We start from the raw sequence: 13,516 nt of genomic DNA, 5'->3' as shown, positions 1-13,516 counted from the left end.
TCACTAATTTGTCATCCCTACAAACAGGCATGGTCAGAATGTGTCAGTGTTCATTAGATTTGAATTCACTAATTTGTTTCCATACATACAGGCATGGTCAGAATATGTCAATGTTGACAATGTCTGAAATCATTATGTTTTGTCCACACATACTGGCAAGGTCAGAATATGTCATTGTTGACTATGTCTGAAATGATTATTTTGTGTCCATACATGCTGGTAAGGTCAGAATCTGTTAATATTGATTAGGTCTTAATTCATTAATTTTTTGTCTAAACATACAGGCTTGGTCAGAATATGTCAATAATAACTATCCATGGTCCAAATTCATTATCTGTTGTCCATGTATACAGACATTGTCAGAATCTCTCAGTGATGACTAGGTTTGAATTCATAAATTTGTTGTCCATACATACAGGCAGTTTTCAGAATTTTTAAATGATAACTAGGTCTGAATTCATTAATCTGTTGTCCATACATACAGGCAGTTTTCAGAATTTGTAAATGATAACTAAGTCTGAATTCATTAATCTGTTGTCCATACATACAGGCAGTTTTCAGAATCTGTAAATGATAACTTAAGTCTGAATTCATTAATCTGTTGTCCATACATACAGGCAGTTTTCAGAATTTGTAAATGATAACTAAGTCTGAATTCATTAATCTGTTGTCCATACATACAGGCAGTTTTCAGAATCTGCAAATGATAACTAGGTCTGAATTCATTAATCTGTTGTCCATACATACAGGCAGTTTTCAGAATCTGCAAATGATAACTAGGTCTGAATTCATTAATCTGTTGTCCATACATACAGGCAGTTTTCAGAATCTGCAAATGATAACTAGGTCTGAATTCATTAATCTGTTGTCCATACATACAGGCATGGTCAGAATCTGTCAGTGTTGAATAGGTCTGAATTCATTAATCTGTTGTCCATACATACAGGCAGTTTTCAGAATCTGTAAATGATAACTAGGTCTGAATTCATTAATCTGTTGTCCATACATACAGACATGGTCAGAATCTGTCAGTGTTGACTAGGTCTGAATTCATTAATCTGTTGTCTATACATACAGGCATGGTCAGAATCTGTCAGTGTTGACTAGGTCTGAATTCATTAATCTGTTGTCCATACATACAGGCATGGTCAGAATCTGTCAGTGTTGACTAGGTCTGAATTCATTAATCTGTTGTCCATACACACAGGCATGGTCAGAATCTATCAATCTAATTAAAGTTATCCCTTTTTTCAGACAAAACACAGCCCTTAAGGAGCAGCTGACTGCAAGGGGTTTTGTGTCAGATGTCACAGTTAAAAGACGGGAGGAAGCTCTTCTGGTAAGAAATTCTGACACCTTATTCACAAAATCCTCAACTTGAGCCCTCACTAAAGCCCCAAATTACTTTAAGCTTAGGTCATGTATTTATTAAATTGTTATGAAAAAAGATATAATTCTGCATACATTTATGTTGACATTTATTTATAAGGTCTAAATTCAGCACCGTACTTTGCTGTGTAAAGTCCCAAATTACTTCAAGCTTAGGTTATGTATTTGTTAAATAATTATGAAAAAGATATAATTTTGCATACATTTATGTTGAAATTTATTGCTGCTTTGAAAACTTTCTTTCTTCGGTTTATTTATTTTGTATTTTTATCTACTTTTAATGTTCTCTGCTTTTGTAATATCTGTGCTTTGTTTGCAGCTCTCAGTGATTTGATGATCATATTATGACGTGACCTTGATGTGCGTTAACTCTGGGAACTGGGGGTGAGATTGGACATAAAATGACATGATAGTGTTTTCTGTCTCAAATAAAATAACGAGAAAGAAAACGTTATATACAATTTTAAAATTACAACAACAGTACTTTGAAGGAAAATAATAATGTCAACCAAAAGTATATAAGATGTATTGAAATTATTTAGTGAATTTTCACCTGCCATACATTTGTCAGGCAGGTTTTTTTGTTGCCAAAAGCTTTTTCCCATATTTTGCTGTGCATTGACCCTTACTTGAACAATTAGACACAAGCTAAATTCTCCTTACTTTGCTGTGTAATACATGGACAGTTAGTGACAATGTCCTTTTCCCCATGTAATGACCCTTACATGGACAATTAGTGACAATGTCATTTTTCACGTACTTTGCTGTGTAATGACCTTTACATAGACAATTAGTGACAATGTCCTTTTTCCTGTACTTTTCTGTGTAATGACCCTTGCATGGACAATTAGTGACAATGTCCTTTTTCCTGTACTTTGCTGCGTAATGACCCTTACATGGACAATTAGTGACAATGTCCTTTTTCATGTACTTTGCTGTGTAATGACCCTTACATGGACAATTAGTGACAATGTCCTTTTTCCTGTACTTTGCTGTGTAATGACCCTTACATGGACAATTAGTGACAATGTCCTTTTTCATGTACTTTGCTGTGTAATGACCCTTGCATGGACAATTAGTGACAATGTCCTTTTTCCCGTACTTTGCTGAGTAATGACCCTTACATTGACAAATAGTGACAATGTCCTTTTTCCCGTACTTTGCTGTGTAATGACCCTTGCATGGACAATTAGTGACAATGTCCTTTTTCCTGTACTTTGCTGTGTAATGGCTCATAATTCTGGAATAGTTATTCAGCATAATAATAGCACAAGGAAATGCAAGCCAACCTGTACATTTTTTGTTGTTTTTGATTGTTTGCATCCTTGTGTGTATAATAATATTGGTTGTTTCAAAATCTAACTACCCCAACATTTCAAAAGCAGTCATCCTTGAGCAATTTTATGCCTCACAATGTTCTTTCAAAATTATTATTTCATCATGTTTTTCTGTTGTGTGCAATTTTTCCACTAGTTTACAGCTTTAAAAGTAAATTTTTTTTATAGATGTTGAAGCACCATGAGTGAAGTTTCCATATTCTTTGTAATAATCAACTATTTTTTTTAATGTACAAAGTTCAAAGAAATACAAAGCATTTTATTAAAAGCCTAAGAATATGAAATTTAATATTTCTAAATGTACCGTTAATTGGTATCACATCAGTGAACTTTTATTTGTGATTTAATAGTGGTACAGATGTGATCTGTACTGGAAAATAGTGTGATTTAATAGTGGTACAGACTTGATCTGTACTGGAAAATACTGTGATTTAATAGTGGTACAGACTTGATCTGTACTGGAAAATAATGTGATTTAATAGTGGTACAGACTTGATCTGTACTGGAATATACTGTGATTTAATAGTGGTACAGACTTGATATGTACTGGAAAATACTGTGATTTAATAGTGGTACAGACTTGATCTGTACTGGAAATTATTGTGATATAATAGTGGTACAGACTTGATCTGTACTGGAAAATACTTAATTGACTATCTTTATGCAGAATGAGCTTCAAATGACAAGAAAAGAGCAACAGAGAGCAGAAGAAAGATTAAAGGAACTGGAGGCAGCTCACAAGAGAGAACAGGAACGTCTGCGTCTGGAAGCTGAGAGAATAGCACAGGTACTTTCTACACCTAAATGTAAAATGTGTATCTTATGACATTGTTGATATAACATAGCATTAATGAGTTTTAAAAAGATTTCCCCACCATGACAGACATTGGACATATTTTTACCTTTGACTGTCTCTCTTTCCCACTTTTGTTAATTTGTATATGCCTCCAATTAGGCAGAGGGTACTTTGTTGTGATATCATTAATCTGTCAGTTACCTATTTTATTTGCACACAATAACTTGATTTCTCCACCAGCTGCAGTACCAAACCTTGTAGATGACTTACATGTGAAATAAGGAAGAAGTCTTTGAATTGCATGGTCAAGAGGTCAACGGTGATGGTCACTAAATGAAAGAAGAAAAATTGTTTTTAGCACAATAGCTTAACAGTTGTAGACAAAACTTTGTGGATACCTTTCAGTTAGAGTAAAGAAAACAACCTGTTGTTATTGTGGCCAAAATATCAGAGGTCAGGGTCACCCAAAAAGAAGAAAGGTTTCAGCATAGTATGAATACCATATACTTGGGGTAAGACAGAAGCCTATCTGTTATAGGCATAGTATGAATAATTTGTACTTGGGGTAAGACAGAAGCCTGTCTATTATAGGCATAGTATGAATACCTTGTACTTGGGGTAAGACAGAAGCCTATCTGTTATAGGCATAGTATGAATACCTTGTACTTGGGGTAAGACAGAAGCCTATCTGTTATAGGCATAGTATGAATACCTTGTACTTGGGGTAAGACAGAAGCCTATCTGTTATAGGCATAGTATGAATACCTTGTACTTGGGGTAAGACAGAAGCCTATCTATTATAGGCATAGTATGAATACCTTGTACTTGGGGTAAGACAGAAGCCTATCTGTTATAGGCATAGGATGAATACCTTGTACTTGGGGTAAGACAGAAGCCTATCTGTTATAGGCATAGGATGAATACCTTGTACTTGGGGTAAGATAGAAGCCTATCTGTTATAGGCATAGTATGAATACCTTGTACTTGGGGTAAGACAGAAGCCTATCTATTATAGGCATAGTATGAGTACCTTGTACTTGGGGTAAGACAGAAGCCTATCTATTATAGACATAGTATGAATACCTTGTACTTGGGGTAAGACAGAAGCCTATTTATTATAGGCATAGTATGAATACCTTGTACTTGGGGTAAGACAGAAGCCTGTTTATTATAGGCATAGTATGAATACCTTGTACTTGGGGTAAGACAGAAGCCTGTTTATTATAGGCATAGTATGAATACCTTGTACTTGGGGTAAGACAGAAGCCTGTCTATTATAAGCATAGTATGAATACCTTGTACTTGGGGTAAGACAGAAGCCTATCTCTTATAGGCATAGTATGAATACCTTGTACTTTGGGTAAGACAGAAGCCTATCTCTTATAGGCATAGTATGAATACCTTGTACTTGGGGTAAGACAGAAGCCTATCTATTATAGGCATAGTATGAATACCTTGTACTTGGGGTAAGATAGAAGCCTATCTATTATAGGGTCAAATGGTCAAAGCATAAAGTCACAGACTGAAAAAAGAATGAGTTCTGCACGAAAGTTTTTTTCCTGTGTTGTAAAAAAATATGTTTAATAATTTAGGAGTCAAATGTAGAGGTCACAGTGACTGAGAGAAGAAATGTGTTATACATGATAATTTTACTTCTAGACTACATAATATGATCAGGGTTTGTGCTGAGCTTGCACTTAAGGTATAGAGGATTTTGTCAAAGCCATTGTGTTTGAAAGAAAAATGGGTTTTGCAATTTAATTTCTTTGTCCAAGCTTTGTGTATGGCATGCACTTAGGATCATAACAAAACCTATAGATTCTATAATTAAAGCTAATGATCATTGTAATAAGACAAAAGTGAATTCTCTCGCCATGTCTCAAATCATGTGAAAAACATTAAGGTTATTTTGGTTTTCAAAATATTCTGGTTTTTTGTCTAAACATTTAAGGCCAGTATCAATGATGATGTGCTTGAACATCTATTTACTTATGCTAAAACACTGGGTTTTTTTCATACTTGCAATATCCTTGGTAAACTGAAACCTCTCAGATCAAAGTTACATTTGGTCTCAAGGGTTTTCTGTTTTCAGGGGTTTCAATGTACAGACAAGGTAGACAAAAAAACAAGTACACATTTACATTATTGTTGCCGAGATGAGGTCATACCTCTAGTGGCATACCTTGGAAACATCTGATACACTGTGATGTGTCATTGACTTACATATGTAATTTTTATGTATTGGGTTTAATGGATCATCAGTACATTCTTGGCTATATAGCCAGGTAAATTTAGGTGTAAAAAGAAACATACAAACACAAACTCCTAATTATAGTTATTATTTTGTGGTTGTGTTATTATTAGCTTAGTGTATTTTGATTGGAGCCATCTATGCTCTTCAAGTTTTCAGAATTGATTAATTTTTTAATGCTTATTCAGCTATTTTGTGTGGGCAGTTAGATACAGGGTACATTGGCCCATACTGTTCTATGTAATGACCAATAATTAGATATGGATATTCATCTAAGAGTAGCACAAGAAAAGGCACACAAACCTGTAAAAAAAAAATTAAAAATTTGGATTGTTTGGACCCTTAGGTTTGTCAAAATATCCATTTTTGAAAACGTTAAATACTACCACTTTTTCACCAGTGATCATTGTTAAAAGTCAGATAAGGATGGTTACATCTTTGCATGATTCATATGTAAATATTTCAAGGATATCTCAATGTCATTATTGGGTAAATAAGACCACATTAAATTCACAAGATGACCTATTTCCCCTAATTATCCCTACATGGCTAGTGGGCCCATATTGAAATTATCACATGGAACTGTAGATTGTATGCAATAACCAAATGGTGTAGCAGAAAATGTTTTGGCATCCATCAATCTGTCTGGCATCCATTAATCTGTCTGGCATCCATCAATCTGTCTGGCATCCATTAATCTGTCTGGCATCCATCAATCTGTCTGGCATCCATTAATCTGTCTGGCATCCATCAATCTGTCTGGCATCCATTAATCTGTTGCCTTATTTGGTTTCTTTTCAGTAACTTTAGTTTTACATGTCTAACTTTACCATACGCTGTGAATAGCTTCCACTTGAAGAAAGCAAGAACCTATTGATCTTGGCATCTAATGGTCCATCGTTACAGTCAGTAAATGAAAGAACAAACATAGTTTTAATATGCAGACTAATATTTGTTCAGTCACAAACCTGGACCAAATGTTATAGATGTCTTGTACATGGGGCGAGAAGGAAGCCTATATATTATTGGGGTCAAAGTTGAAGATCACTGAGATTGAAAAAATAAAAATGAACTAAACTTTGTTAATGTCTGGCACTTTGGGGTAAGGAAGAAGCCTACTGATTTTAGAATCAGAATGTCAAGGTCACTTGTTGAAAAATGAAAAATGGTTTCTGCACTAAAGCTTCACTTCCCAACCCTGTGCATCCACCAAAGTTTATTGATGGCTTATACTGTTGGTATTGAAGAGGCTTATTGAAAATGGGATCAAAGCTTCAAAGGTTCAGGCCACTTGCTGCAAAACTAAAATATGGCTTCTACAGAAAAACTTCTATTCTCAGCTGGGTACCTTCACTAGAGTTCGTGGATGGATCACACACACTTTTGGTAATGAAAACAACAAAGATCATGTCTTAGTGTGACGTATAGTCTTTTGGATGTGATATTATAAATGTAAGAAATGTATTCCTGAGACACTGCTAGGATTCAAGTCAGAGTGTCGCAGATCATGTCAAAGTATCACAGATCATGTCATAGTGTGATATATAGTCTTTTGGATGTGATATTATAAATGTAAGAAATGTATTCCTGAGACACTGCTAGGATTCAAGTCAGAGTGTCGCAGATCATGTCAAAGTATCACAGATCATGTCATAGTGTGATATATAGTCTTTTGGATGTGATATTATAAATGTAAGAAATTCATTCCTGAAACACTGCTAGGATTCAAGTCAGAGTGTCACAGATCATGTCAAAGTATCACAGATCATGTCTTAGTGTAACATTTAGTCCTTATGATGTGATGTCACAATGCTGATATATTTGAATGTTATTTGATAACAGGTGGTAGTTTTTTTGTCCAGATTTCAAAAGAAAGAGAAAGATATTAGGACTATAATTACAATTTTGTAACAGTAATTTTATATGGGCTTTTTTTCCTCTTGTTTCAGGAGAGAGAAAAGTCACTTAGAGATCAGATAAATCTCTTACAAAGTCAGTTACAGTCTCAACAATTTATGCTGCAAGACAACCAGAATCTAGTCCGATCACTACAGGTACTATATAGAATCTTTTTGTTACAGGTAACAATAAGACTAGGTCCCATGTTCGCTGACATGTCAAAAATTTTTAATCCAGACTGAAGCTTTTTGATTAATTGAACTAGTCCAGCTTTAATTCCATTGAATTAGATTCCTGGATTCAAGAATTAATTTTGAGTCAAAAATTAGGTTCATTTCAGTGAATTTAGCCACAGGGTTTTCTCCCACTCTCTCTTCTCACATCCACTCACCCACTCTGTTAACTACAGCTGGCTGCTCTATCTATCTCCTATTCTGTTTAGGTAAACATCCACAGCTGTACATATAATAATGTTGGTCAGTTTAAGCAAACATCCACAGCTGTACATACAATAATGTTGGTCTGTTTAGGTAAACATCCACAGCTGTACGTACAGTAATGTTGGTCAGTTTAAGTAAACATCCACAGCTGTACATAATAATATTTTTGGTCTGTTTAGGTAAACATCCACAGCTGTACATACAGTAATGTTGGTCGGTTTAAGTAAACATCCACAGCTGTACGTACAATAATGTTGGTCTGTTTAAGCAAACATCCACAGCTGTACATACAGCATTGTTGGTCTGTTTAGGTAAACATCCACAGCTGTACATACAATAATGTTGGTCTGTTTAGGCAAACATCCACAGCTGTACATGCGATAATGTTGGTCTGTTAAGCAAACATCGACAGCTGAACATACAATATTGTTGGTCTGTGAATGTAAACATCCACAGCTGTACATATAATAATGTTGGTCTGTGTAGGTAAACTTCCACAGCTGTACATACAATATTGTTGGTCTGTTTAGGTAAACATCCACAGCTGTACATACAATAATGTTGGTCTGTTTAGGCAAACATCCACAGCTGTACATGCAATAATGTTGGTCTGTTTAAGCAAACATCCACAGCTGAACATACAATATTGTTGGTCTGTGTAGGTAAACATCCACAGCTGTACATATAATAATGTTGGTCTGTGTAGGTAAACATCCACAGCTGTACATACAATATTGTTGGTCTGTTTAGGTAAACATCCACAGCTGTACATACAATAATGTTGGTCTGTTTAGGCAAACATCCACAGCTGTACATGCAATAATGTTGGTCTGTTTAGGCAAACATCCACAGCTGTACATACAATAATCTTGGTCTGTTTAAGTAAACATCCACAGCTGTACATATAATAATGTTGCCTTTCTACTTCTAATTCCCCAGTTACTGACATACCTCTTTGTATATCTATCGAATCTTGCCACATGGACTTTTTTAGACATAAATTTATACTATTGTCAAGCATAATAGGTATTTTGATATGAAGTTTGCCACTGTCATAAAACATTGGAAAAATATTGCCTGAGCAATACATACAATTTTTGAATACAGGATATTGACTTGTCAGTAAATATCAAGTTTGGTATACAGGCTACTGACTTGTCAATACATACAAGTTTGGAATACAGGATACTGACTTGTCAGTAAATATCAAGTTTGGAATACAGGATACTGACTTGTCAGTAAATATAGAGTTTGGTATACAGGATGCTAACTTGTCAATACATACAAGTTTGGAATACAGGATATTGACTTGTCAGTAAATATCAAGTTTTGAATACAGGATACTGACTTGTCAATAAATACAAGTTTGGAATACAGGATATTGACATGTCAATAAATATCAAGTTTGTCAATAAATATCAAGTTTGGAATACAGGATATTGACTTGTCAGTAGATACAGGTTTGGAATATACGATCCTGACTTGTTATTAAATATCAAGTTTGGAATACAGGATAAAAGTTTGTAATACTGGATATTGATTTGTCAATAAATGAAAGTTTGGAATACAACATCCTGACTTGTCAATAAATATCATGTTTGGAATACAAGATAAAAGTTTGGAATACTGGATATTGACTTGTAAATAAATAAAAGTTTGGAATGCATGATAATGACTTGTCAATAAATTCAACTTTGGAATACATTATACTGACTTGTCAGTAAATAAAAGTATGGAACACAGGATACTGCCTTGTCAGTAAATTCAAGTTTGGAATTAAGAATACTGACTGGTCAATAAGAATTCATTTCGAATACAGGCTATAGCCTTGTTAATAAATACAATTTTGGAATACAGGATATAGCCTTGTCAATAAATATAAGTTTGGAATACAAGATATTGACTTTGTTTTGGCTTCTGAAGCTGTTATACTAAAATTCACAAGTAACACAAGTTCAACAACATATTAACACTTGTCATGGAGACTGGTGGGAAATGTAATATTTACTGTTTTTGCAAGATATATACTTCTTTATATGGACACTGCAATAGTTACAAGAGGGTTAATAATAGGGAATGTAATATGTAATGTTGACATTGTTTACAGGAGACTTTATATATATATATATATATATATATATATATATATATATATATATATATATGATCCTTCTTTAATTAGACACTCTAGTGGTTCTAAGAAGGTCAATAATCGGAAATGTAATATATGTGATAAAATGCTCCAAGAAAATTCTTGCTATTGTATTGTCAGAATAAGCTGTGATAAAGGGTTGGGTATAGTTACATGGAACAATTTGTTAATTGGCCTTGTTTGAGCAACATGTTAAAAGCAGAGATTTTTAAAAAAAACTTTCAGATTAGAAATATTATATTTCTGCCTGTACACTATCTGAGTTGTGCATATGTTGAAGCCTAGGAGCTTTGTGAATATGGGGCCTGCTATGATTTCATTTTGAGTTATTTTTGAGTTATTAAAATGACTCGGTCGTCCTGTTTCTTTTTGCAGGAGCAACTTACTCAGGTGTTAAATAAGAAGAAAAGGTTTGTTTTGGCACCTCCAAGAAATGTGCAGCCTGAGAAAGAGAGCAAAGTTTGTATGATTCAGTAACTTAGAGACAGTACAGGGCATCACAGATCTGTCAAGATTTTCGAGGTTGAATAAATCTTGAAACGTAACTCAAGGATGAAAAGAAATATTTTGGAAGAATTTGAGATATATGTTACTTTTCATAATAATTTGATCCTGATTGCTATATTACATAGAGTTGTCAATATCAGAAGATCTGGATCATGACAATTTTCAGATAATTTAGTAAAAACCCTTTATGTAACTGACACAAAGAAACAAAACACAAAACTGCTTAACATTTTAACTTTTTTATTTCATTTTAGATGCATTGTGAAGCTGGTCTGTTAGTCAATGATCCAAATATAAATGTTACATGTACAGTATTTTGTGTAATGTACAACTCTACATAGCTTGAATTTCATTTACGTGCCAATTTTTGATTTCTCAATTTGAGAAAATTTTAAATAGCTCAAGATTTTAAATTTTTTTTTACTTTAAATTCCATTGTACAAATGTTCTTATCAGTTGGAGAAAGCTGTCCAGTTCAATGGATCATATATATATATATATATATATATATATATATATATATATATATATTATTTTCCCCATTTTTGAGATCTGATTCAGAAATGAAAATTCAAATCAAATGTTTCAATCCTTACGTGAAATTGTTAAATCCTTATAACGGAAAATTAAAAAACCGCTTGACTGTAAGCTAATACCCCACTCCATCTCTGCCTGCCCTGCTTTCTTAAGGCTGCATAGAGCTAATTTTTATTTGATCCTCCTAATTATGTACTTTGCACTTTGGATAAATAAACTAACCAAATTGTATGAATAGATAGGAATAAATAAAAACCCACCGTAAAATAAATACAATTATATTAAGTGAACTTATATTTTATCCATCTTTATTTAATAAAATCCTTAGAAATTTATAATCTTTGAAATTTTAAATCCATTTATATGATAAATATATGAATTTTATTATAAGTCACATATAAAAATGGTAATCCAGGATGATCCAATTCACAATAATATGTGAATTCCAAAGCCTTACAGATAAATTATAAAAGTAAAGTCTGGTAATGGTAAATATTGTCCAACTCCTATTTCTTGTCTTTAATTGCCATCAGAAGAGTTCATTGCATCCATAACAATAAAAAAATCCACATATCTTAAATGACTTTATAACTATCTCCAGTAGCATTTTATCCCATGAATTATTGTCTCTATTGGAATACTAATTCAGTCCCTGGACACCTCAGATTTCTTGCTAATGTCAGTATTTTAGACTCATCTGTATTGAAACTGTGCCAATGCTTTCATGTATTTGGTATAAACAGTTTGTTTAGGCAAACATCCAAAGGTTGCAGTATGCACATGATGCAGCCAGGGATCAAGGTTGCAGTATGCACATGGTGCAGCCAGGGATCAAGGTTGTAGTATGCACATGGTGCAACCAGGGATCAAGGTTGTAGTATGCACATGGTGCAGCCAGGGATCCAGGTTGTAGTATGCACATGGTGCAGCCAGGGATCAAGGATGCAGTATGCACATGGTGCAGCCAGGGATCAAGGTTGTAGTATGCACATGGTGCAGCCAGGGATCCAAGTTGCAGTATGCACATGGTGCAGCCAGGGATCAAGGTTGTAGTATGCACATGGTGCAGTCAGGGATCAAGGTTGTAGTATGCACATGGTGCAGTCAGGGATCCAGGTTGTAGTATGCACATGGTGCAGCAAGGGATCCAGGTTGCAGTATGCACATGGTGCAGCCAGGGATCAAGGTTTGAACAATGTCAGATTTATGCCTCTATGAAAGGATTATCAACTGGGAAAACAAAGCGGTTGCTTCCATTATATGCTGTGTTTTTAAAGTCAAACAAACTGGGAGTTGTTAAATTGCTCAAAAGAGGCTCTAACAGTTAACTTTAAAGTAGGAATATACTTGAGCACTGAATATGTATACTTGAGCACTGAATATTTATACTTGAGCAATATTTATACTTGAGCAATATTTATACTTGAGCACTGAATATGTATTACATTCATGGCTCTGTCAAAAGAACTTGTTAACTGGGAAAACAAGATTGGTTGTTGTTCCATGTCAACTGGCAGATAACTTAGGAAATATCATTTGGAATTAGATCTGGCCTGTGATAAAGGCAAATTTAAATTGAATCTAAACTTTGATTGCATCAGTCACAAACAGTGTTGATACAGCAAACACAATATAATACAAACATGGGTTGTTTTGGACTTGCACAGAAATGGAAACAACACACTTAAACACCCACAGCATATAACACTGATTTCCATGACTTGATATTTCTTCAGATAATTGGCATTTTTACTGATAGTTGACTTATTCTTGCACCAGTCCTATGCCTGTTTTTCTGACACGCTAAATTCAAATTCTGCAGTTTTCATGACATTAATAATATTTTCAAATTATTAAAATCCAAATAAATGTTATACAAGTTTAGTACAACAAATATCATAAAGAAAATGAATGATCACAGTGCATACCATATATGCATTTCTGGAATGGCTGTAAAACAAAAAAAATATTTGAATTGCCAGTATTTTGTGTGTACTGCAAAAATATAGGGTTTCCAATATTACCCTTAGATTTATCATGGGGTTTTTTTCTTGCTTATAAGACAATCCCTACTTAGCACAAATCTAATTTTCAGTTTTAAAAATGATAACTTATAAGTGAGCATCTACAGTATTTGCGATTTCGGAGATAATATTGATTTGTGTTATTACTAGATCTTATATCACAATGTGGCATATGATGTTATGA

At 34.0% G+C, this 13,516-nt stretch overlaps 1 protein-coding gene across 1 annotated transcript in view; it reads left to right on the top strand.

The window, feature by feature from the left end:
* The window catches only part of LOC149793009 (uncharacterized), a 96,568-nt gene extending 84,271 nt beyond the window's left edge, over positions 1-12,297 (top strand). The window contains exons 28-31 of the mRNA XM_089968936.1: positions 1,255-1,339; positions 3,394-3,513; positions 7,723-7,827; positions 10,640-12,297. Coding sequence (XP_089825062.1) covers positions 1,255-1,339; positions 3,394-3,513; positions 7,723-7,827; positions 10,640-10,741 — 412 coding nt within the window. The 3' untranslated portion in view covers positions 10,742-12,297. The remainder of the gene's footprint in view (positions 1-1,254; positions 1,340-3,393; positions 3,514-7,722; positions 7,828-10,639) is intronic.
* The last annotated feature ends 1,219 nt before the right edge of the window (positions 12,298-13,516 follow it).

Source organism: Sinohyriopsis cumingii, chromosome 8 (assembly GCF_028554795.1).
Source record: "Sinohyriopsis cumingii isolate HCF-2022 chromosome 8, ASM2855479v2, whole genome shotgun sequence".
Lineage (NCBI taxonomy): Eukaryota > Metazoa > Mollusca > Bivalvia > Unionida > Unionidae > Sinohyriopsis > Sinohyriopsis cumingii.
The sequence above is the reverse complement of the archived record's forward strand: the minus strand, read 5'-3'. Positions and strand labels throughout refer to the sequence as shown.